The sequence below is a fragment of the Neoarius graeffei genome, chromosome 10 (genome assembly GCF_027579695.1).
Source record: "Neoarius graeffei isolate fNeoGra1 chromosome 10, fNeoGra1.pri, whole genome shotgun sequence".
NCBI lineage: Eukaryota > Metazoa > Chordata > Actinopteri > Siluriformes > Ariidae > Neoarius > Neoarius graeffei.
The window spans coordinates 23,532,049-23,559,630 of NC_083578.1; the positions used below are offsets into that span (position 1 = coordinate 23,532,049).

General features: G+C 42.0%; 1 protein-coding gene across 1 annotated transcript in view; it reads left to right on the forward strand.

The window, feature by feature from the left end:
- Window positions 1–27,582, forward strand: part of plxnd1 (plexin D1) — a 212,713-nt gene that overhangs the window by 124,746 nt on the left and 60,385 nt on the right. The window contains exons 15-21 of the mRNA XM_060931569.1: window positions 2,026–2,165; window positions 4,892–5,068; window positions 5,148–5,232; window positions 7,785–8,051; window positions 15,469–15,618; window positions 23,471–23,585; window positions 23,943–24,050. Coding sequence (XP_060787552.1) covers window positions 2,026–2,165; window positions 4,892–5,068; window positions 5,148–5,232; window positions 7,785–8,051; window positions 15,469–15,618; window positions 23,471–23,585; window positions 23,943–24,050 — 1,042 coding nt within the window. The remainder of the gene's footprint in view (window positions 1–2,025; window positions 2,166–4,891; window positions 5,069–5,147; window positions 5,233–7,784; window positions 8,052–15,468; window positions 15,619–23,470; window positions 23,586–23,942; window positions 24,051–27,582) is intronic.

A 27,582-nucleotide genomic window follows, 5' to 3' on the forward strand; every position in this document is an offset into this window, starting at 1 on the left:
ACTGGATTGAGGTCTGGGCTTTGATTAGGCCATTCCAAGACATTTAAATGTTTCCCTTTAAACCACTCCAGTGTAGCTTGAGCAGTATGTTTAGGGTCATTGTCCTACTGGAATGTGAACCTTCGTGCCAGTCTCAAACCTCTGGCCGACTCAAACAGGTTTCCTCCAGAATCGCCCTGTATTTAGTGCCATCCATCTTTCCTTAAGTCCTGACCAGCTTTCCTGTCCCTGCAGATGAAAAATATCCCCACAGCATGATGCTGCCACCACCATGCTTCACTGTAGGAATGGTGTTCTCAGGGTATTGGGTTTGCGTCACACATGGTGTTTCTCATGATGGCCAAAAAGATCAATTTTAGTCTCATCTGACCAGACAATCTTCTTCCATGTGTTTGGGGAGTCTGCCACATGCTGTTGGGCAAACTCCAAATGTGTTTTCTTAAGCAATTACTTTTTTCTGACCACTCTTCCATAAAGCCCCGCTCTGTTGAGTGTACGGCTTAAAGTGGTCCTATGGACAGATACTCCCATCTCCACTGTGAAGCTTTGCAGCTCCTTCAGTGTTCTCTTTGGTGTCTTTGTTGCATCTCTGATTAATGCCCTCCTTGCCCGGTCTGTGAGTTTTGGTGGGCGGCCTTCTCTTGTCAGGTTTGTAGTGGTGCCATACAGTATTCTTTCCATTTTGCTATAATGGATTTAATGGTGCTCTGTGGGATATTCAAAGTTTGGGATATTTTTTTATAACCCAACCCTGATCTATTCTTCTTCACAACTTTGTCTCTGACCTGTTTGGAGGCTTCTTGGTTTTCATGTTGCTTGCTTAGTAGTGTTGCAGAGTCAGGGTCCTTCCAGAACAGGCTGGTTTATCCAGACATCATGTGACAGATCATGTGACACTTTGATTGCACACAGGTGGATCTTAATCAACTAATTATGTGACTTATGAAGTGAATTGGTTGGAGCAGCTCTTATTTAGGGGTTTCATACGAAAGGGGGTGAATACTTATGCACACTCCAGATTTCTGTTTTTTTTTCATCTTAATTATTGTTTGTGTCACAATTTTCACCATTAAAGCTGTAGGCATGTTGTGTAAATCAAATGGCGCTAACCCTCCAAAAATCCATTTTAATTCCACCTTGTAATGAAACAAAAAGATCAAACACCAAGGGGGATGAATACTTTTGCAAGACACTATACATGGTGATCCTCCAAACAGGTCGGTTATGTTAGCAGGCAGTATGTCATTTCTTTACTTCATACATCATTATCACGATGTCTTGTAGCCTTCTGCTGTACAGACTAGTCATTCCAGCATGTTTTAACAGCTCCTCGTACGGCCGTCTCCATTCGCAGAACATCGATCTTAGTGCTCGTTGGTTTACGCGCTCCAGTTTTCTCTTGTCTGACAATCGACAAAAGTGCCAGACCAGACCACAATATGACAAATACGCCATATTTGTGTATGGTAACCTTGTAGATGTTTAGCGTGGCCTTGGTGCACTGATATACTGTAAATCTGTGATTTGAATTACAGCAGGCACTACTGTCCAAGTTGCTTTTCTAGAAAACAAATCAACAGCTTTTGATTAATCGGTTTCAGCTGAGAATTTACTATAATGAATAGTTTTTTATTAATGAAGTCAACACCTGAAGGGTTAGTCATGAAACGACGACAAGAAGTAACACTGTCAAGAGCATTCACGTGTTCCTGTTTGAAGCATATGGCATCAGAACAGCTTAAAAACGAAAGCAAATGGTGTGAACAGAATGTTTGGCTCAGATTCAAGGATTCCTCAGACAGCATTGATGGAACCGAGTATAAACACATTATTCAGAAGGAACAGACAATGTGTTCTAAAACAAATGCAAATACAGATACAAATAGGAGGCGCATGATTGCTGTTTTCATTTTTTCATGGCATCTGGTTGTGACTAGAGCTGTGCATCAGGACTGGGATCCAATAAGATGCAACGAAAAGAAAATGCACCTCATTTTTTTAAAAATTTTTATTCGCACCCTACAGGAGCCCAGGCTTGGTGATTTGTACCCCATACACGGCCCGATCGCTGGAGGAACCCGACTCACCATCGGCGGCACATCACTAGATGCTGGATCTTCTGTGAAAGTAAAGGTGAACTCCACTCAGGACTGTGAAATTGACAGGTGAGTGTGTGTTTGTTCGTGCTAGTTGATAGCCTGTCGTGTTATATTTCAACAACATAACATAATCACAGAGCATTTAAACACAGACCAAATTAAAGATGATTGTCTGACTCAGATATCACCTTTATATGTGATGAGAGAACACGACAGTTTTGTTTTGGTTTGGGTTTTTTTCATGAGGGGTGCTTCATTCTGAGAGAAACGATGAGACATTAAAGATGATAGCTACATTAAAGGGAAACTTCAGGATTCTTTAAACCTGGGAACCATTTTCCCTTTTGGCGTCCGAATATTCACTAGGGACAAAAACAGTCAAAAAATCGGTCCGGTAATGAGTTAAAACGCTATAACTGGCAACCGCTAAACAGCTATATAATATAATCCAATGGGGGAAACATCCGTGTCAAAGTAAAACGCTTGTTTTCACCGCTGACAGGCTCATAATGTTATTATGTGTCTGACAACATGGAAAGGATTCCTACAGAGATACATCTGTGTCTGTTTACCTCAATAACTGTGAAGAAACTCTAGAAAATGACTGTTTCTACACTCATTTTTTTTACCTTTCTCTTCTTCTGGTCACTGATGCAGCATCCCGTTCAGTGCCTGTAGTCGATTGCCGCATGGGGGCCGTTTCCTGATGTTTACAAAATGGACCCTTTCCATGTTGTCAGACACTAATTCATATTGACGTAATCATCTAAATATTCAGGCATGACATTGGAAATACTTTTTCAAAAATTCTGTGTGACTTCTTCTTTTGTCGTTTTAACTTTTTGGACCAATAAAGATGAGAAAATAGGGCCCAGGTTAAAAAATCCTGATGTTTCCCTTTAAGTAAGGACTTCACTAGCTAACAAATTTAAAGTTAGACGGCCTTTCGATTTCATAAAATCAGTGAAGTTTAGTTCCCTCTGAAATTTGGTCAGTGTTGTGATCTATGTTTATTTCTGCAATATCTCAAAAAACAGGCCATTCGGTGGCTGGGAAGTTATTTAATTTGAAGAGATTCTCTAGCAAATGATGTGCATGAAATCACTCACTTCGCGCAGTCAAGCAGAAATAGGAAGTTTACCTTTGACCGTGCACTGACAGTTCCATCATTCTGTCGCTAAACAAACAGCTGATCACACCGAGGTGCTCGCTGAGCGCCGATATTTATTAGTTTGGTCCTGCGTTTCCTTTCCTTCGTATATAACACAACATCTTTTCTTCTCGCTTTCCATTACTGTAGTCGGTCTTTCACATTTCATTCACACACTCACGTCCTCCATTTTTCTCTCCGGTTTCAAATTTTTATCCCACAATGCCTTGCATGAACGTGGAAAGCCCACCACATCATGCATGACGTAGTTTCTTGTCTTGGATCATGGTGAAGCAGGAAAAAATAGCGGAGAATTTAGGGCCACGTGGCCCTAAATTCATTAATTGTTCTATTTTTTTTTTAAATTAATAAAATCAGAAGTCTGTGATTTGAATTCAGTAGCTTTCGGTCCACTAAACAAAAAATTGGGTGTCGGGGAAAATTCTTTTTATGATCTACACTTGAAAAATCCGAAAGGCAGTCTAGCTTTAAGATTCGTCAAGTTCTGATTTAAAGGTAGCATCACATATACACCCATCCATTAGCTATACCACTTGTCCATCAGGGTTGTGGGAAAGCTGGAGCCAATCCTAGGTGACTTCAGGCGAGATGTGGAGTTCACCCTGGGCAGGTCACCAATCTATTGCAGGGCTAACACAAAGACAAGCAGCCGTTCACACTCACATTCACATGTATGGGCAATTTAGAGTAGGCTCCTTCTTCTTCTTCTTCTTTTTCTTTCGGCTGCTCCCGTTAGGGGTCGCCACAGTGGATTCGTTCCACATATTTGATTTGGCATAGGTTTTATGCCGGATGCCCTTCCTGACGCAACCCTCCCTGATATATCCGGGCTTGGGACCGGCATGAAGCATGCACTGGCTTGTACAACCCCAGTGGCTGGGTATTTTATCTAATTTGTATGTCTTCAGACTGTGGGAGGAAACCGGAGCACCCGGAGGAAACCCACACAGGCATGGGGAGAACATGCAAACTCCACACAGAAAGGCTCCAGTTGGCTGTATGGTTCGAACCCAGAACCTTTTTGCTGCGAGGTGACAATGCTAGCTACTATATCACCATGCATCACATATGTAGATACAAATATCCTGTATGTTCTGGGTAGACATTGTTCTCAAGGCATGGTTGTGACTTTACATCAATGACATAGTCATGAAGTCCTGGATTTGGGTCTATGAGAGTAAGATTCTGATGTGCAGATGCTTTTATCCACAGCGATATACAATATACCCAGTGCAGCCTGAGAAGCAGTTGGGGTTAGGTACCTTGTTCAAGGACACTTCATCCATTCCTGCTGGTCCAGGGAATCGAATTGGCAACCTTTTGGGTGCCAAAGCTGCTTCTCTAACCATTATGCTATGGCTTCCCATTTTAAGTCTTCAAAATAGCTAGTCCTCTTGGTAAATATGCTTGCGCCATCCCCTTGTTCAGGGTTTGCCTTGATTGATAGGTGAATGTGAGACTCGACTTGGACTTGTGAGTGTGAGACAGATGTGCATTTTTGCTTGTCGTCTTGAAGACAGATTGCAATACCTACATTCTGCTGTTGCATAATGATATCCGCTCTGTAACCATGACGTTGTCAGCTGTACTGACTGCTTTCCGTTCCTTTTTGCTTTCCCAGGCTGTCTAATGACGTCATCGAGTGTATGATGCCACCAGCTGTGCCCGACCTCGCAGAGAACGTGACGGTCTGTGTGGAATATGACGGCAAACCGTGCGAGAGACATCTTAGCAGTGTGTTCTACTATGAAAAGAACCCCGTCATCAGTATTGTAAAACCTAATAAGAGCTACCTCAGGTGAGATACACACATGGCACGTTAAAACAGTCTGATAATAAGCCACGTGCAGTGATGCCAGTGTATGTGTGTTTTCCAGTGGTGGGCGTGTCATCTCTGTGATTGGTCAAAGTTTTGATCTGGTTCAGACAGCTAAAATGCATGTGGTGGGAATCGGCCAATCAGTAAGTAGCTTTTTGTTTGTGTTGATAATTATACAGCATTACACCCTAACACTGTTGAATTCTCAGTCCTGATTGGTCAGAAGGTGGTCAGTGGTTTTTGATCACAGCACGACCCTGACTAGAGCCGTTCTAATACATTATCGTGAAGTTTTCTCTGAGCATTTTTATCCCCCGCTGACCAAAAGGCCTGAAGGGGGATTATGTCGTGGCGATTTCCATCCCTCTGTCCGTCCTGGGAAGGGTGCTCACCTTCTGAAATCAACTCCTCTTGCAATTTTTGGAGGAATTTCAGGAAACTTGCCAGGATTCTTTGTTATATGTCAGTAATTTGCATATTGCAATTTCATTCAATTGGATCACATTTTACCAGAGTTACAGCCCTTGATTAACAAAATTATAAGTTGCCAATTTCATGAAAGTGTGTTTTCCTTCTGACATCAACTCCTCTCACAGTTTGTGGAGGAATTTCACGAAACTTGGCAAAAGGCATTGCAGGGCTCGAAATTCGCGGTGGTCCGGTCGCCCGAGGCGACTTAATTTGTCATTTGGCGGGTAATTCCTGTCACTAGCTAGCCCGGTTGGCTAGTTATTGAAAATAAAAAATATATATGAAGCGAAGATTTAGACTAGGGCTGTGCGATATATCGAATATACTCGATATATCTCCGAAAATTCTGTGTGAGATACATAAAATTATTATATCATAACTATCGAGTATTTTATGGTCATCTGCTGACTTGCGTTTGTTTCGTGTTTGTTGCATTTGTTTAAAACCTTTTCCGGTGGTTTTCTCCCTGTCCCTCAGGCAGTAACGTGAGAGGCTGCCTAAGGGTAAAAAAAACAATAACGTCACGCACTCGCCAACCAATCCCGGGCGACATCTAGGTGCTGAAAGGAACTTGCGGGCAGTGTTGCCAGATTGGGCGGTTTTAAGTGCATTTTGGCGGGTTTTGAACATATTTTGGGCTGGAAAATGTCAGCAGTATCTGGCAACACTGCTTGCAGGAAGATTTCCTAGTTTAGGTTTACAGCACTGACTCAGTTCGTGCAATCGCTGGTGTTGCACAGGCTACCGTGTAAGCTCTGTCAATTTCAGCGACAAATTAAAAATTGGTTCCTAAAAGAACTAGTAAGGGGTCAGTTATCTGGCATTTTTTTGGATATCGTGAGGAGGATGTGGAGCAGCAAATGCCAGTTTGTAAAGTGTGCAAAAAAACCAGTATCAAAATACTCGGGTCTTGAAATAAATGCACATTAGTCATGAACAATGGTAACTACTCTCGTTTGTGTTATTTTTGACAGAAGTAAAATTCATACATGAACAAATTTTGGCGAGTTGATTTTCTGTTTGGCGAGTTACTTTGGAAGGTAACTAGTCCGGCTGGCTGGTGAAAAAAAAATATGAATTTCGAGCCCTGCATTGTTATATGTCGGTTGTACGCAGATTGTTATTTTGTTCAATTCGGTTGCATTTTATCAGAGTTACCGTACAGCCCTTGATTAACAACTTTGTACTTTCACAATTTCATGAAGGTGCGCTTGCCTTCTGACATCAACTCCTCTCACAATTTTTGGATGAATTTCTCGAAGCTTGGCAAAAGGCCTTGTTATATGACGGTAATACGCATATTGCGATTTAATTTCGTTTGTGAAAATTTGACCAGAGTTTTGGCCCTTGAGTAAATAACAATTTCATGAGGGTGTACGTTCTTCTGAAATCAACTCCTCTCACTGTTTGTGGAGGAATTTCACCAAACTTGGCAAAAGGCTTTGTTACTGTAAATGACAGTTATAGGCATATTGAAATTTTGTTTAATTTGGGCAAATTTTCCTAGAGTTCTGCCCTTGATTATTAACAAACTTGTACTTTGGCAATTTCATCGAGGTGTGTTTGCTTTCTGAAATCAACTTCCCTCACAATTTTTGGAGGAATTTCATGTAATTTGGAAAAAAGTTTTTATCCCCTGCTGGCCGAAAGGCCCGAAGGGGGATTATGTCGTGGCACTGTCCATCTGTCCGTCCATCCTGGGAAGGGTACTCACCTTCTGAAATCAAGTCCTCTCACAATTTTTGGAGCAATTTCAGGAAACTTGGCAGGATTCTTTGTTATATGTCGGTAATACACATATTGCAATTTCATTCAATTCAGTCGCATTGTACCAGAGTTATGGCAGAATTGCCAACAGGGGATATTGTGCTCTCAGAGCACTCTTGTTGTAAGGAGTCTCCAGTGTCAGTACTTTGTAACAGGGTATAATTGTTACTTTAAGTTTTCTGGCATGGCAAAGTGTTTATTACAGAGGAATTTGGTAACATGACAAGCTACATTTTTGTCTTATTAACTTCTAAAGACTCAAAAAAATATCACAATCATTGGAAAATTGCTGTGGTATGAGAGGAAGAAAACACTTCGGGACATTCAGGGAGGTAACAGTAACTTCTACTACAAGAATACTACTGAAACATTATGAAAGAGGAAGTTACTCTTCCTATATTATTTATGAATTATTTCAGTGACACCATGTGACTCAAGCATGCTTTCTGATTGGCAGGTTTGCACCATCGCATCGCCCAACCTCATATTGTGCCACTCCCCGGCAGCCAGCCAATCGCAGCAGGCCATGGCTCAGTTCTACCTGAATGGGATTTTGTACAGACGGAATGGCCACACCTCCTCAGAGCTGGACTTGGATGAGGATGAGGAGCCTAATGCAGATTACTTCCTGTTCGAGTATGTGGAAGACCCTCAGTTTTACACCGCCAACAAAGAGAAACTTATCAAGCATCATCCTGGAGAACCACTCACACTCATCATCAACGTGAGTGCTGACTGTGTAACACGATGTATATATACACTTCCTGTCCACTTTATTAGGAACACCTGGAGTCCTGCTCATTGTTGTAAGGAAGCTGAGGCTACAGTGGGTACAGGTTCAACTGTAAACAGATTCAACTCTCCAGTGTTTGTGAACTTGTGCCCACTGTAGAGTCAGGCTGACAGGAACAGAACCTGATGTGACCTTCTGTGATTGTAGGCCGTCTGCATCAAGTTTCGACGTATTGTGCATTCTGACATGCTTTTCTGCTCAACACAGTTTCATAGAGTGATCATTTGAATTACTGGAGCCTTCCTGGCAGCTTGATTGAACCAGTCTGTCCAGTCAGATTTTTCCTTATTCTGATGGTGATCCTAAAGCCCTTGACCTGTATCTGCATGATTTTATGCATCAAGCTGCTGCCACATGATTGGCTGATTGGACAGTTGCATGAATGAGAGGTGTGCAGGTGTTCCTAATAAAGTGGCTGGTGAGTCTATTTGTGTGTAGGATATCCTTGTATGGTAATGTAGGTTAAGGTGAACGCTAATAATTGCTTACTCATACACCACACACACACACACACCCTTGTCTCACTATCTTTGTGAGGACCTTCCATTGACATAATTATTATTGCAGTTAATTAATGCTGTGCCTGCACCTCAACCTAACCCTAACTTTAACCTCAGTCATGAAAAGGAAATTTTTTGGCTATTTTATTGATTGATTGATTGATTGATTGATTGATTGATTGATTGATTGATTTTTAAATAAAATGGCAATTTCCTTGTGGGAACCATCCAAATGTCCCCACAAGGTTGAAATTGTCAGATTTTACTTTCCTTGTGGGGACATTTGGTCCTCAGTAGTATATAAACACACACACACACACACACACACACACACACACACACACACACACACTTGTCTCACTATCCTTGTGAGGACCTTCCATTGACATAATTATTATTGCAGTTAATTAATGCTGTGCCGGCTCCTCAACCTAACCTGAACCTCAGTAATGAAAAGGAAACTTTTTGGCTTGTTCTTTCTTTCTTTCTTTCTTTCTTTCTTTCTTTCTTTCTTTCTTTATTAAACAGCAATTTCCTTGTGGGGACTGTCCAAATGTCCTACAAGGATTTTACTATCCTTGTGGGGATATTTGGTCCTCAGTAGTATATAAACACACACACACACACACACACACACATATCTCACTATCCTTCTGAGGACCATCCATTGACATAATTATTATTGCAGTTAATTAATGCTGTGCTTTATCCTTGTGGGGACATTTGGTCCTCAGTAGTATATAAACACACACACACACACACACACACACACACACACACACTATCCTTGTGAGGACCATCTATTGACATAATTATTATTGCAGTTAATTAATGCCGTGCCTACACCTAACCCTAACCTCAGTGATGAAAAGGAAATTTTCTTTCTTTCTTTCTTTCTTTCTTTCTTTCTTTCTTTCTTTCTTTCTTTCTTTTTTATTAATTAAACAAACAAACCGCAGTTTCCTTGTGGGGACCATCCAAATGTCCCCACAAGTTTGAAATTGTCAGATTTTACTATCCTTGTGGGGACACTTGGCCCTCAGTAGTATATAAAAAGACACACACACTTGTCTCACTATCCTTGTGAGGACCATCTAGTGACAATTATTATTGCAATTAATTAATGCTGTGCCTGCACCTAAAATTAACCCAACCTCAGTGATGAAAAGGAAAATTTTTGGCTTTCTTTCTTTCTTTCTTTCTTTCTTTCTTACTAATTAATTAATTAATTAAACAAACAAACAAACAAACAAGCAAACAGCAATTTCCTTGGGTGGACCATCCAAATGTCCCCACAAGGTTTAAATTATCAGATTTTACTATCCTTGTGGGCACATTTTGTCCTTAGTAGTATATAACACACACACACACACACACACACACACACACACACACACACACACACACACACACACAGAGTCAATCTGTAGGACATAATTATTAACGTGTGTGTGTGAGAGATCCATATCCATAATGTCATGACATTTTTTTTGCCCTCTTTCAATAATCATGGCACAAGTGTAAAATGAGACATATAATGATGACACTGGTGTGTGGAGGTGGCAGACAAGTTCTTGGTAAAATGTCAGATATCAGATGTCACACCCTCTACTGCGGCACTCAAAAATAGCAACTGGATAAGAATGAGGGGGAAAAATTGGTTTATATTGGTGTTATACCACTAAGTTCCATGAAAATAGAGCCCTATAAATTAACACACACACACACTATCAAAGAGTTGTATTATGGCAAACACCAGGTCCTCTTATGCACAGCCACCCAGCTCTATATGGTCTCTGTTGTTCAGCTGACACAAGTCATTGTGTTTGTGCGTGTGTGCGCATGTGCGTGTGTGTGTATGCACGTGCATGCATTTCATACGTGTCCCTCATGGCTGTAAGAACATCAAAAATGTGTGCTGCACAATCAGAGATGAAACTGCTTACACATACACGTGGTTGCACACACGCACCAGGAAGTCACACAGACGTGCAAAACCTGTGGGCTGGGATACATCGGGAATCTTGTGGAGGTTTGACAGGAAGTCCCATGCCAGGTCGAAGAGTGTTTATTTCCTGCAGAAGAATAGGGGGATGAGGACAAGAGGGAGGAAGGGAGGCAGGATGGTGCGTCTGAGGTGGAAGCCAGAGGGCTTTTGAGTGATTGTGTGAGAGAGTGTGTGTGTTTCTGCATGTATGTGGACATAATGCTTGCATCCAGTGGAACAAGAAAGTGGATCTCACGGGCATATTTGTATGGCCCAGGCCTTACCAAGCACAATGCTGGTGGTTAGAAATGGAAAGTTTGATTGTGTGTGTGTGTGTGTGTGTGTGTGCGCGCACGTGCATGCGTGGGGGGGACTGAGAGGGAAATTGTTTACTTGGTTCCAGTTTTGATTTTGCTGGAACGTTATTTAATGTGTTCCTGTTTTGATACACACATAGCTGATGGTAATGCATGTGTGAATATAAATATGCGCGCGCACGCGTGTGTGTGTGTGTGTGTGTACATGTCTTTCCCATGTGTGCCTAATACTAGGTCATTAAGGTTATAAATAAAGGAATGTATTGTAATTATAAGTATTTTGTCAACAGGACTGGTGTGTGTGTGTGTGTGTGTGTGTGTGTGTGTGTGTGTCTGAGGAATTGTTTGTTGATGGGTGGTCAGAGGAAAGGGACACGGCCCCTAGAGTTTAATCAGAGATTCCAGAAATCTCTTCCTTTGTAAACACTGTCCCCTCCTCATGCTTGTACACACACACACACACACACACACACACACAGCTTGAGGAAGCAGGATAGGACACCTGCTGTCCACACCCACAAACATGTCCGATCAATTTGTCCAAGCATTTTTTCGCTGCTTTGTGATTACTGTGTAGAAATAAACAAAGTGTACGCTTTATACACAGATACGCACTATTTTGTGTTCTTCGTGAAGCATCTTTTCACACGCACTGCTCCTGGGACTGCCTGCTAACTAATCGAAGGGCATTAATACAGCAGACGTCACTGATCCTCAGTTGTTTTCATCTTCATGCACTTTTTCACCACATGATTCTCAGGCAAATAGGTGTCACACACTTTCTTGAGAAATTTACCTACGAACAGTATGTCTACTTATTAGATTCTTATATTCCTGTCGCAGAGCGTGGGAGCTATTTATTGATAGAATTATCGATATAATGCCACATTTGTACTGCAGTACTTTTAACGTTTGTCATATTAAAGTGCAAAACACAAAGCGTGTCCTAAAACCTGAAAGAAAACCAGACATTTTATTCGGCATATCAGACTCTTGCTGGCCGTGCTGTGAAATTTCTGCATGCAGACGCTCATCTTAGTTTCCAAATCTGTCATTGCTTAACTCTTGAATATTGTCTATCATGAATGCTATCATTAAAAAGCTTATAATCTCTGTTTTCCAAAGAAATTTATCTTGTTAAGATCTGTTCAGTACTTTGGGAGGCTCGGCAGATTGAAGTTGGTACAACAGAGTAAAAACTCTGCTTGCAGGACGTCAGGAAACTGCCGGTGCTTTACTTTTTGAGTCACGGGAAAGCACTCAGGGTCTCTCTCTCTTCTGATCGGTTTCCAACTGGATTACTTGTGAACATCAATCAGATATCTTTTATAGGGATGTTCTCTCGCTCTCACTGTTTCTGATGAAGTATTCAGCAAAATTTTCTGTCTGCTAGTTTAGATGTTATGATTCACGGGAGACTTTGAAGTGAGTTTTCATAGCTTTACCTACTTATTTTTTTTTTCCAAATCAAACTGATTCCTGTAAAAAAATATATATATATATATTTTAGAATATAACTGTAGTTGTTTTGATGAAAATTACTGAGATCTTAGTGGTCGGAATGAGAGTTTGAAAAACCGGAAGTCAGAAACATGAGTGTCAATTTCAATTCAATTAAATGGAATTGTTTATTGGATGTGGATCACACAGTTTTTTTGAGGTTCGCCTTGAAAGCTGTGAATATTAATCAAAATAATCATTTATATTCTTTCATATAAACACTAGTAGACCCTACTTTTGAGAAATACAAAGGCTTACAGAACACAAAGTATTAGAAAAAAAAATTTATCGAGTGTACTGATTTAACATTTTTACCTAATTAGCACAATTAATACTAATTAAATACTAATTTGCATACCTTGGTTTTTAATAATTTTTCAAACTTTGTATTCAGTATACAACCATCTATGTGCCTGCCAATTTCCATGTAAATATCTTAACAAATAAAAAAGTTATTAAGAAAAAACTTTTGCTCTGATTGGTTAATGAGGCCCATTTTGGACCATGTGATCCGAATACAGAATATCACGGCCGTTTTCTAAAAATTAAGCCGTTTTCTCAACCTTTGATTTGTAATATCTCAAGAACAGAGAAACATATTTTAATTCTGTCACAAGTATGTTGTTCTGAATTCGACGAGAGCCTTTTCAAGCAATTTGGATTGAATTTGAATTTTCACCTGATATGCCTAATTTTTACAGCTGATTAAATAATTAGTCTGTTTTTCTGCTCGGATAAACTCTTACACACTTATGGGTGAAAATTAAACACGGTCTTTGCGTAATGCGTCACTGGTGAGTTTTGAGCGAGACGGCACGTGCAGCCAGAACTCGCTCATCTCTGTCATTCATTTACCATTGACTTGTTTGTTTCATAAATTCGAATGGAAGATCCTGTGTGTAATATTAAACAATTGTTCAGGACACATTTGTTCCTTCTCACATAAGCAAGCATCATTTTACAGTCACAGTTTAGCTTTCCGACGTTGTTTCTCCGCTTTTTCTTATGTAGATTCGCTGACTTACAGCGCTTCAGGTATTCATGTGGAATTGACTTCTTTCCTGAATCGAATTGCACAAATAAACTGATAGAAATATGTGTTTGGGATGCTTGAAACTGGAACGGGCTGTCCTGATTTGCTACTTGTTTTGGTTAGTTCAGTCCTTGAGATTTATCTTCGCTCGTACATTCTGCTTTCTGCTTAATGAAGGTTATGTTGACCAGTAATGTCTTTCTTCTTTCATAAGATTATGGTCCTGATAGGTGATGTAATGGTACATAATGTCTCTCTTCTTCATTAATGCTTCATCGTCCATTTACGTTATATATAGATAACTTAGCTTTGTCAATCACATCATCATCATCCAATCATATAGCTACAACACACTCTTGAATGTGAATCTATATTCATGTTTGTCCTACAATAAAAGGAGAAACATCTCTGAGCAGCTGTGTGTGTGTCAGTGACTGTTTGCTCCACATTTCATCTACATTCCTACGTAGATCATACTTTGTCAAGTCAACCTACTTCAATACAGACAGAGCAAAACCTAACATAACTACATACCGATATTCTAAATTATTCTGTCCACATTCACTGGATATGAGCAATCACACGGTCTGATTGGCTACGCTACTACTAGGATATCAGCTCATATACTGTGAGTACAGAAAAACAAAATGGCAGAGTGTGTTGCTGAACCAACCGAGGACAGAATAAATTACTCGAAAACAAAACCCCAAAAAACACACAAAAAAGCAACAAAATATGGAATAAAATGATTTGATGATAAGAACGTATCTTTTTTATTTTTCAATAATGATTATTATAGCTGGAACGTGAACCTTCATGCCAGTCTCAAACCTCTGGCTGATTCAAACAGGTTTTCCTCCAGAATTGCCCTGTATTTAGTGCCATCCATCTTTCCTTCAGTCCTGATCAGCTTTCCTGTACCTGCAGATGAAAAATATCCCCACAGCATGATGCTGCCACCACCATGCTTCACTGTAGGAATGGTGTTCTCAGGGTGTTGGGTTTGTGCCACACATGGCGTTTCCCATGACGGCCAAAAAGATCAATTTTAGTCTCGTTTGGCCAGAGAATCATCTTCCATGTGTTTGGGGAGTCTGCCACATGCTGTTGGGCAAACTCCAAACATGTTTTCTTAAGCAATGGCTTTTTTCTGGCCACTCTTCCATAAAGCCCTGCTCTGTGGAGTGTACAGCTTAAAGTGGTCCTATGGACAGATACTCCCATCTCCGCTGTGGATCTTTGCAGCTCCTTCAGTGTTCTCTTTGGTGTCTTTGTTGCATCTCTGATTAATGCCGTCCTTGCTTGGTCTGTGAGTTTTGATGGGCGGCCTTCTCTTGTCAGGTTTGCAGTGGTGCCATTTTCTTTCCATTTTGATAATGGATTTAATGGTGCTCCCTGGGATATTCAAAGTTTGAGATTTTTTTTTTTATAACCCAACCCTGATCTATACTCCACAAATTTGTCTCTGACCTGTTTGGAGGCTCCTTGGTTTTCACGTTGCTTTGCTTAGTAGTGTTGCAGAGTCAGGGTCCTTCCAGAACAGGATGGTTTATCCAGACATCATGTGACAGATCATGTGACACTTTGATTGCACACAGGTGGATCTTAATCAACTAATTATGTGACTTATGAAGTGAATTGGTTGGAGCAGCTCTTATTTAGGGGTTTCATACGAAAGGGGGTGAATACTTATGCATGCTCCAGATTTCTGGGTTTTTTTTCATCTTAATTATTGTTTGTGTTACAATAAAACAACAATTTTCACCTTTAAAGCTGTAGGCATGTTGTGTAAATCAAATGGTGCTCACCCTCCAACAATCCATTTTAATTCCTGCTTGTAATGCGACAAAACAGGACAAACACCAAGGGGGATGAATACTTTTGCAAAACACTGTAGTATTGAAGATGGTGAAGTTTCTCGAAGTACTTGCTAGCTTTCATTTGTTGTTATGCCCATTAGCATTTCTTGTTGAATGATGAATGATGGACTGTTTTTTTTTTTCCCCAACAGAAAGGGCCAAGCGAATTGGACCTGACTTCGGATGAGTACTCGGTCATTATTGGCTCTGAACGTTGCCACATCAGCTTCGACAACAAACAGATGTTCCACTGCACCATCAACAGAACGCTGAGCTCCAGGAGCGGAGAGCTGCCTGTCACTGTGAGTTCGGCTTCATTACCCACAAGTCTTTCCTCCAACCACATCACCAAGCGCTTCCTCGCTCAAAACCGCCATCTGCTCGTCCTGCTGATGAGTGTTTTCTTACGCCACAATCCGCACACGTTATCTTCTTGATGAATAACATTACACAGGACAATTTCATTTGATTAAACAGCCAAAATGGTAAAAGAAGCGAGATTATTTTTTTGTTTGTTTTGCAGTTATTCCACACACACACACCGCTAAAAAAAAAAAAAAGCAAAAAAAAAACCTGTGCTCACTATGAGAACGTGAGTTCAGAAAAGCCACTTAGAAAAGCAATGACTTGTTGGACTTGTTCATTGTAAATAATCAAAAAGCATTCGCAATCAGATTGCATCAGTCATGTGAAAAATGGATTTTGCAGTCAGCGGAGAATTGAAGAGATATCTGTCGTTTTTTGTGGGGCCAAAAAGATCTCCACGTGAATCATGCAGCTCATTACAGCGAGATGAAGAAAGTAACGAACCCGCATCGAGCTGAAAAAAAAAAAAAGAAGTTAATCTTGTGTGGCTTACAGTCACACAAACACACGGTGGTATCAGCATGTCCCATCATGTCCTAGTGACAGAGAGGACGGCACACACCCATCACAGCACTCAGTCCTGTCCCCCGTATCGGCCCTGTCACTGTTTTGACTCAGCAGCAAAATAAGAGCTAATCAAGGCTTTGCACGATATCAAACACTTTCTAAATGTGTGCATGCGTGTGTGTGAGAATGCCTTTCCTTTGTTTAGTCTTCTTAGGCAAAAAAAACCCCCAGCTATCTTTAACCTTGCTCACTCTGTCGCCTACTAATGACCCTCGGGCCACTGATACAGTCAATGAAGCGGAGAGAGAAAAAGAAGAAAGGAATTCCAGTTGCTTCTCGGACAAGCATTCGCCAGAGCAAACAAGGCCGATGAAGCTAACAGAGACGTGCGCAGGTCATAGGTCACAGGTCAAGAGAACAAGCTGTAAGACAGACAGTATGTTTTCACGGGAACTCAGCACTTATCTGTAAACACACATGCTCGGTATTATGGGAAAGTTCTGGGGGTTCTGAGTCCTCGTCACGTCACGTTGCACACTGACTCATCGCTAGAGCGGATTGGGGAAGATGAACGTTGCTTTGTTTCATGTTGGTTGTGTAATGTTTCATATTGTTTTTAATTTACATACAACACAAATGTCTGTCAGAGAATGTAGGAGAGTGTATTACAGTAAGCCTGTTGGCTAAAAATCCCTGGAAAAATTTTTTTTTCCCTGCTCTTTTTTCTGGTTTCTCTTTAGATAATAACAGTTCCATTGAAAAAGAAAGTTGGATTATTCAAAATAAAACTGCTTCAGGGAAGATAATTTAGGAAGAGACACATGAGGCATGTGAGCGTTACTGTACTCAGATATGAGTTATTGAAAAGCAGAAATAAAACTGCTTACACTCAGTAATTCCAGCATCACATTACTTGTGTGTGTGTGTGTGTGTGTGTTGACAATCATAATGCCACACGGTTTTCTTCTGAAACACTAGATAATAGGGCATTGTGTCACATGCTGGGGAATTTTTTGCCTTTGCCGAAAGCAATTAATCTTGTAATATAATTATAATATAATCTTGCAAAATGCAATACTTCAGCATGTCTGGAGCCTCATCTACCACATATCTACTACATCTCCCGTGTATGTGCAACTACCAAAGACGCCGACAACAATGACGACAACAACAACAACAACAACATCAACAACAAAAATCTAAATCTTGGAAATCAGCTACATCGATGTTAACAGTTTAATGTTAACGGTGACACGCGAACAATTAGGATGAGCCAGACATGAGACCAGGTCATGAAGCTGTTCTGATGGAGCCGCACTGCAAAGAATTACATCTTAACAAGTGTTGCCAGGCAAAACAAACCTTGCCTGGCAGCACTTATTTTATACCTATATGTTAATAATGGGGCGGCACGGTGGTGTAGTGGTTAGCGCTGTCGCCTCACAGCAAGAAGGTCTGGGTTCGAGCCCCGTGGCCGGCGGGGGCCTTTCTGTGCGGAGTTTGCATGTTCTCCCCGTGTCCGCGTGGGTTTCCTCCGGGTGCTCCGGTTTCCCCCACAGTCCAAAGACATGCAGGTTAGGTTAACTGGTGACTCTAAATTGACCGTAGGTGTGAGTGTGAATGGTTGTCTGTGTCTATGTGTCAGCCCTGTGATGACCTGGCGACTTGTCCCATAGTCTTTCGCCCGTAGTCAGCTGGGATAGGCTCCAGCTTGCCTGCGACCCTGTAGAACAGGATAAAGCGGCTAGAGATAATGAGATGAGATGTTAATAATGGTAATATTTCTCGATCAGCAGCTGTCAGGTGATAGTCCTATGAAAACCCATGACCTTGAATTTGACATTTCAGGGTCACTCAAGGTCAAAGATTGTGGTGCCAAATGAAAGCCCATACAGCACTTCCTATAAGTTGATAAGGGTAAATATCTGTCTACGATCAACCGTTTTCAAGTTACAGCCCTCTGAAAATCCATGGCCTTGAATTTGACCTTTCAAGGTCACTCAAGGTCAGAGATCATGGCGCCAAATGAAAGGCCATATGGGAGTTCCTATATGCTCATAATAGTAAACATCTGTCTATCAGCAACAGTTTTTGAGTTATAATGGAAAATATGTTATTTTGACTGAAAGGTTGACCTTTCCGGTGACCTTGACCTTTACCTTGATCCGATTACCCTCAAACTTTAATCAGGTAATCTACGGACCATTGCCCACCTACCCTGAAAATTTGAAGTCAATCGGTGCAACCGCCTAGACACTAGATTATTAACAAGCAGACAAACAAACCGCACTGATTACAATACCTCGCCCCGCTTACTCCGTCGTGGGCGAGGTAATTATCTTGAATATATTCATATGGATTGAGATTATTAAAGCGGCTTCTAGATTTTGTAGTCATGTCAGTAATATACAGTTTACTGGATAAAACTATTAATACTGTATTAATGCACTCATTCCAGTGTTGTAGTCGAGTCACTAAACCTCAAGTCCGAGTCATTAAAGAAAATTTCGAGTCGAGTTGAGCTCTGACACAAGCCCCGCCCACTACCAACAGGGCAAATAACATGAGAGAGGGTTAAAGGCCAATTTATGCTGACAACCCAGTCCTCGCAGATAGCGTCGCAGACAGTGTCTGCGTAGCCCCCCCACCTTCGCAGACGCTCTGCACGCACCTCCCAAAAATTGTGACCACCGCAGAAGCCTCGCAGACAGCGTCGCAGACAAGAGGGCTCGGATTGGTCCACTCTACATCCGCTGTACACGCACTTCCGCTTCCCTACTTTCCCGGTTTGGTTTGTTTTCACGACCGGCATTTTTAAAAACACGAGCGAAGATGGAGCAGCACGAAGAGCGGTTGATTGAGGAAGTACGTACATCTATACGACTCCAGTTCTAGTCATTATATAAAAAAAAAATTTCTAGTCATTATAAGTAACCGGAGGATAAACACTCCACTAACCACACCCACCAACTACTCCTAGCGACTTCGCGCCCCCTTGCGTTGTGCCGGTAAATAACATCGCGCACGCCTATTACTCCCCACTCAACGATAAATTACAACTGTCTGCGAAAAGCTATCTGCGAAAGCCTTGTCGTAAGAGCATGCAGAGGCCTTAACACTAGCTAGTTCATCGTTCATCAAGCAAACCCTGCTATGAACAGAGCAATGAACATAGCGTGTCACTTCCTTCTCTGGGTGGAGTCTCGCCAAATAACGATTGAAGTTCGAGGTTGTCCCTGTCGTCTCCTCGATAGTCCTTCTACATACGGAACACATAGCAGTGCCTTTTTTCGCACTGCACGAGACGTCTGTATAAGCAAAACAGACAATCCGAGGGGTTTCTCTCCAGGCATTTTAGCGCCATTAACGTTAGTTTGTTCCTGAACGTGATGTATGAACAGGTGAATGTGCATTCTCTTTCACTAAATTAGTATAAAATTCATGTAGATTAATGAATATAAATATCTTACGCCAAATTATTATGGCATGTTACAAAAAATAAAGACAAAATCCGAGTCCTCGTCTCCAATTTATGAGTCCGAATGCAGTTAATGCACGAGTCCAAGTCCAAGTCATCAGTGCTCAAGTCCAAGTCGAGTCACGAGTCCTTAAAATTAGGGCACGAGTTGGACACGAGTACTACAAGCCTGATTCATTCTAATAACAGTAACATTTACTGAGACTTGTATGGTCAAGGCTCCACATAATCTAAACAATAAACCTTAAAAAAAAAACACACTTTTGTTTCAGAAAGAACAACATATAGTGTTTATTTCACATTTCTTGAAGGAGTCTTCAGTGTCGGTGCTTTGTAACAGCTAGCTGAATGTTTTTTGGTCTTAATAATATCAAGACAGCGAAAAATAGAAAGGTTATGGAACAACTGTTTATCCGCTTGTTAAGCTGCGACGTAACGACGGTATTTCCAGGGCCAAGCCTCGTCTTCTCAACATGCCACAGTGGTGTGTCCCTCATTGTTTTAATAGATCTGAGTCCAAAAAACTATTGCTATGAAGGGAACCGTTTACTTGCTTTTAGTGCTTATAAAAATGTAAGGTCTCCAAAAGGAAATTAAAAATGGAGAGCAAAGAGGCGAGAGGGTGGGACAAACAGTGGTGACTGGTCAGGGACCATGTTTTTTTGTGATTGGTTGTGGGCAGGGTCATGGTTATCAGTGATTGGTTGTGGGTGGGGACATGGTTATCAGTGATTGGTTATGGGCAGGGTCATGGTTATCAGTGATTGGTTGTGGGTGGGGTCATGGTTATTAGTGATTGGTTGTGGGTGGGGTCATGGTTTTCACTCATTGGTTGTGGGCGGGATCATGGTTATCAGTGATTGGTTGTGGGTGGGGCCATTGTTATCAGTGATTGGTTGTGGGCGGGGTCATGGTTATCAGTGATTGGTTGTGGGCAGGGCCATGGTTATCAGTGATTGGTTGTGGGCAGGGCCATGGTTATCAGTGATTGGTTGTGGGTGGGATCATGGTTATCAGTGATTGGTTGTGGGCGGGATCATGGTTATCAGTCGGAGTGTTCACACGGCAACTTTTACTCCAGTGTAGCACCGGGGCTGCCCCGGTAGAGCGTTCACACAGTACAAAGTTATACCGGTGTGGCCCCTGAAAGCTGCTTAAACCGGTGCAAATCTAACCCTGCTCGGGAGGTGGTTTAAGAAATTTACTCGAGTAAATGCTAGTTTGCGGGGGCAGCACCGATATAAAATGGGACGTCTGAACGCTACAGGGGTAGACTCGCTACGCGTGAGGAGAGTTGATTACATACGAGCATTGCATAATTTGCATCCTGGTATTTTGCGCTTCCAAAATGGCGAATATCAACAACAACAGAACTGCGTGTCTTCCAGTGTTGCCAGATTGGGCAGTTTTAAGTGCATTTTGGCGGATTTGAACATATTTTGGGCTGGAAAACGTCAGCAGTATCTGGCAACACTGGTGTCTTCATCCACGTTGTTTTCCCGGCGCTTGGTGGCGCCATGACAACCGGGAAAAGGAAGTACATTTTCACGCATGCGCATATTTCATTTCTGCATTATTACTATCGTATAGCACGGTCGCAAAAACTGCCGTGTGAACGCAAGTGGGGCTGCACCGGTGCTAACACGCTTCTCTCTAGTAAGCAGGTTTGTGACATGTGAACGCTCCACAAAATTTACACCGGTGTAAGATATATCGCAACAAAATGCATCGGTGCAGCATCGATGCAAATATGTGCCATGTGAACACCCCTAGTGATTGGTTGGGGACAGGGCCATGGTTATTAGTGATTGGTTGTGGGCAGGGCAGTGGTTATCAGTGATTGGTTGTGGGCAGGGCAGTGGTTATCAGTGATTGGTTGTGGGCAGGGTCATGGTTATCAGTGATTGGTTGTGGGCAGGATCATGATTATCAGTGACTGGTTGTGGAAAGGGTCATGGTTATCAGTGATTGATTGTGGGTGGGAGCATGGTTATCAGTGATTGGCTGTGGACAGGGCCATGGTTATCAGTGATTGGTTGTGGGCAGGGTCATGGTTATCAGTGATTGGATGTGGGCAAAATCATGGTTATCAGTGATTGGTTGTGGGCAGGGCAATGGTTATCAGTGATTGGTTGTGGGAAGGGTCATGGCTATCAGTGATTGGTTGTGGGCAGGGCAATGGTTATCAGTGATTGGTTGTGGGAAGGGTCATGGCTATCAGTGATTGGTTGTGGGCAGGGCAGTGGTTATCAGTGATTGGTTGTGGGCAGGGTCATGGTTATCAGTGATTGGTTGTGGACAGGGCCATGGCTATCAGTGATTGGTTGTGGGCAGGGTCATGGTTATCAGTGATTGATTGTGGGTGGGATCATGATTATCAGTGATTGGTTGTGGGCGGGATCATGATTATCAGTGATTGGTTGTGGGCGGGATCATGGTTATCAGTGATTGGTTGTGGGTGGAGCAGTGGTTATCAGTGATTGGTTGTGGGCAGGGCAATGGTTATCAGTGATTGGTTGTGGGAAGGGTCATGGTTATCAGTGATTGGTTGTGGGCAGGGCAATGGTTATCAGTGATTGGTTGTGGGAAGGGTCATGGTTATCAGTGATTGATTGTGGGAAGGGTCATGGTTATCAGTGATTGGTTGTGGACAGGGCCATGGTTATCAGTGATTGGTTATGGACAGGGCCATGGTTATCAGTGATTGGTTGTGGGCAGGGTCATGGTTATCAGTGATTGATTGTGGGTGGGATCATGATTATCAGTGATTGGTTGTGGGCGGGATCATGGTTATCAGTGATTGGGTGTAGGTGGAGCAGTGGTTATCAGTGATTGGTTGTGGGTGGAGCAGTGGTTATCAGTGATTGGTTGTGGGAAGGATCATGGTTATCAGTGATTGGTTGTGGGCAGGGCAATGGTTATCAGTGATTGGTTGTGGGCAAAATCATGGTTATCAGTGATTGATTGTGGGTGGGATCATGATTATCAGTGATTGGTTGTGGGCGGGATCATGATTATCAGTGATTGGTTGTGGGCAGGGCAATGGTTATCAGTGATTGGTTGTGGGCAGGGTCATGGTTATCAGTGATTGATTGTGGGTGGGATCATGATTATCAGTGATTGGTTGTGGGTGGGATCATGATTATCAGTGATTGGTTGTGGGTGGAGCAATGGTTATCAGTGATTGGTTGTGGGTGGAGCAGTGGTTATCAGTGATTGGTTGTGGGAAGGGTCATGGTTATCAGTGATTGGTTGTGGGCAGGGCAATGGTTATCAGTGATTGGTTGTGGGCAAAATCATGGTTACCAGTGATTGGTTGCAAGTACATGTCAGGTGTTCCAGTGTTAGTCATGCAATTCTGCTTTCTAAACTCTTATAACTTGTATAACAGCTGGAATGTGAGCTGGAGAGCCATTTCAAGGTCAGGACAGTCAGTAATGTGTGCTGAAAAAGTCAGTAGATTTGTTGCTCAGCTTTTTTTTTTTTTTAAATGAAAGTCACTAAGAGGTCTAAAAAAATCACCAAACCTAGCGACAAATTTTGGCCCCGTTTGGCCCCGGTAATGGCCAATGACGTAAGAATGAACAAGCAGATAATGTACATGAGAACAGGAATGTGCTTCCTGGATGTTCCACCATTTAAACTTAACTAAACTGTTAAAAATTGAGTCTTCCACCACCCCATCACTGATTATTTTCTTCTAACAGCACACCCTGTCATGTTTTATTCATGACTTGATATTCATTCATGGTCATAATTAATTATTCTCTCTCTCTCTCTCTCTCTCTCTCTCTCTCTCTCAGGTACATGCTGGTAATTTCCAAAAAGTGATTGCTGTGGTTCAGATGGGCAGCAGTGAAATACCCATCGTTGTCACTGTTGTGGTGTGCTGTGTGCTTCTGCTGCTATGTACAGTGGGTAAGAGAGAGAGAGTGTGTGTGTATTAGCATGTATTAGTATCTGTGTGTGCATGTGATGTGATGGACAGTCTGTCGTCATGGAGACGGAATGCGGCAGATGTGGGAGAGATAAAAGGGAGGTAGTGGGGTCAAAATTCCTCTCAGCAGTTCACACACACACAAATACACACACACACACACAGAAGGACACACAAAGCTTGCACTGTTCTCTCGTATCTTTAATCTCTGAGACTCAGCGAATAAAAGTCAGTGAACTGAATGTGTGACTGATTCTCAATCTTCTACTGGCACAGCAGATGGACACAATAACAAAAGAATTGATTTTCTTCCTGTGTGTGTGTGTGTGTGTGTGTAGCACTGGTGGTGTATTGTACCAAGAGCCGAAGGGCAGAGCGATACTGGCAGAAGACCCTCTTACAGATGGAGGAAATGGAGTCACAGATCAGAGAGGAGATACGCAAAGGTAACCCACACACACACTAACTCACTCACAGACACTTACAGGTGTAGAAGCAGGCTTCTGAGTGAGTCTTAAAAGAATAGAAATCTAATTTAGGGCTCTTATGTGTTTACACGAGACACGAGTAGATGTGGATGTAAGTGTGTAACTGAGTCCATCAGAAGACCTTGTACTCGTAAGTGGAGAGAAATGACAAGGCACGGATGGAGACAGGCTTGCTCTGCGTGCTTGTGTGTTCTAAGGAGGTAGACCGTTTAAGTATCAACATTTCAGTGTGTCTTGACAGATTTATAGCCCTCAGAGACAAACAGTGAGTGGAGATGCCAAGGCCATGAGACGGACAGAGTAGAGTCAAGGCCACACTGAGATAGCTATGGAGGTGTGTGGGGTGTGTACATGAGATTCATGTAGGAATAAAGATAGCAACATATGCCAAAGGATTTATTCTTTTGGCAGAAGCTTTTCCCCAAAGCAACTTCCAAGTAACAGAATACAGTCCAAGAGTCTAGACATTTGAGGAGTGATATTACAAGTTTCCACTAATAGAAACAAGTGCAAGGAGGAACACGCAGAGCAGCAACTCAACACAGCAGCTGAATTTCGTGATCGTTCAGATTTATGCTACAAAGACAGAGAGATAGATGGATAGAGTTTGTACCTATGATACGCGCAGACCAGAAGTGTGACGATATGAAAATGTGGAAAATATGTGGCTTTGACAAATATTCCCATGTATAGCAGAGCTCCATCTCATCTCATTATCTCTAGCCGCTTTATCCTGTTCTACAGGGTCGCAGGCAAGCTGGAGCCTATCCCAGCTGACTACGGGTGAAAGGCGGGGTACACCCTGGACAAGTCGCCAGGTCATCACAGGGCTGACACATAGACACAGATAACCATTCACACTCACATTCACACCTACGGTCAATTTAGAGTCACCAGTTAACCTAACCTGCATGTCTTTGGACTGTGGGGGAAACCGGAGCACCCGGAGGAAACCCACGTGGACACGGGGAGAACATGCAAACTCCGCACAGAAAGGCCCTCGCCGGCCACGGGGCTCGAACCCAGAACCTTCTTGCTGTGAGGCAACAGTGCTAACCACTACACCACCGTGCCGCCCTGCAGCTCTCCATATTTAAGAAAATATGGTAATGCATTGACCTGATTTTTGATGGCTTTTGGGACGGTACAACATCCATACGAATGAGTTACGTGTACCACCACAGGGTACATGATCGTAAGTGCAAGGCAGAGTATCTCATAAACACTGGACCACTGGACAACAAAATTTGTCTCTTTACTCTTTACATAAGATAGATGGGTTTTTATCCGGCGCTTATTTTTAATTGACTTTTTACCTCGCCCGCAACAGAGTAAGCAGAGCGAGGTATTGTAATCAGTGCGGTTTATTTGTTTGTTTGTGGGTCTGTCTGTTAACAATCTAGCGTCTAGACGGTTTCACCAATTGACTTCAAATTTTCAGGATAGGTGGGCAATGGTCCGGAGATTACCTGATTAAATTTTGGGGGTAATCAGGTCAAGGTGAAGGTCAAGTTCCCCGGAAAGGTCAACCTTTTGGTCAAAATAACACATTTTCCATTATAACTCAAAAACAATTGCCGATAGACAGATGTTTACTATTATGAGCATATAGGAACTCCCGTATGGCCTTTCTTTTGGCACCATGATCTTTGACCTTGAGTGACCTTGAAAGGTCAAACTCAAGGTCATGGATTTTCAGAAGGCTGTAACTTGAAAACGGTTGATGGTAGACAGATATTTACCCTCATCAACTTATAGGACGTGCCATATGGGCTTTCATTTGGCACCATGATCTTTGACCTTGAGTGATCCTGAAAGGTCAAACTGAAGGTCATGGGTTTTCAAAGGGCTATGACTTTAAAATGGTTCATGATAGCCAGATGTTTACCATTATCAACATATAAGTCCCATATGGGCTTTCAGTTGCTGCCATGACCTTTGAGCTTGAATTACTTTGAAATGTCAAACTCAAGGTCATGGATTTTCATTGGACTATACCCTGACAGCTGATGACTGAGAAATATTACCATTATCAACATATAGGTTTAAAATAAGTGCTGCCGGGCAAGGTTTGTTTTGTCTGGTAACACTTGTTAAAAATAACATGGGATTATTTAGTAACACTGTATATAGCAGCGCTTAGCATTCAGAACAACAGCAGAGAGTCTTTGACAGGCGCAGATGCGTTTTATTCCTCTTGAACACGAGTATAACACCGGACATCAAACACCATACACTGAGCACTGTGAAAACTGAAGAAAATAAAACAGAAATAATTCGCGTAACATGGGTGTAAACAAAGACACCATTTTGCAAAGTAATGTTTACAGCCTATGCTTTGAACGTTACACACCTTGCGCCACTCATCCAAATGTGTAAACCTCTACAAGTTAGCCAAATGTGCACCATTAGCCTCTGCCCTCAAAGTCTCGTGCTAAACCACAGTTCAACTAATGCACCGAACAGAAACACAACACACTCAATAAACAGCGCACACAAATTGTACGCTGTGCATGAATGACATATCAGGATGACAGACAGCAAAGCTTTATAACATCCTGCGCTAAACCTCTGACGGAGACACATGGTGAATATAAACACAGTTGCGAGCATCTGTAGCATAACAAATACAGCTTTCTGGGCTGACAGCTCCCCCCGGAACATGAATAATGAGTGATGGCTCTGGCCACCATTTACAAACACATTTCACATTCATCAGGAGCTCCGCTTTTAGGCAGTGCCTAAATATATTTAACAGTTATTCCACAAAATCAAGTCGTACGTGAGCTGATAGCCGACGAGGCACAGACCGTGTTACTGAACCAACCAAGGATGAAATCGAAACTCTACTTGAAAACAAAACCCCCCAAAAATACAAAAAAAGCAACAAAATATGGAATAAAAGTATTTGATGGTAAGAACGTATCTTTTTTTAATTTTTCAAGAATTATTATTATTATTATTATAGCATTTTTCACAAATTGCTGTCATTTTGCCGGTTTGTTTACATTCTAAGTGGAAATGATTTTGTCGGACGTTTTGTATCACGTTTTTATTTATTGCATTTGCAAAAAATGAAAATAAAAACGCTCTGTTTCTCAAAATCCAGTGAATAGGGATAACATAAAAGTTATTCCACGAAATCTCATCGTACATGGCTTATAGCCGACTCGTGCTACGTGCTTCGTCAGCTATCAGCTCTTGTATGACTTGATTTCGTGGAACAACTTAAATATTTCTATAGATTATATAGTACTAGCAGGTTACCCGGCAGCATTGCCTGGGTTTTGCAAAATTCTGGGTTGCCCCCAGACTTCCATGTCAAATTTGGTGAAGATCCGTCAAGAAATGGTGATGTTAACCCAAGACAAACAAAAATCCAAACATCCACCATCCAGGGGCTCACCCCTGGGGCCCAAATATGCAATTTCTGAGTTCTGCCAAATTGTGGCTATCTTCTGTACCTACGTGCCAAGTTTAGTGAAGATCT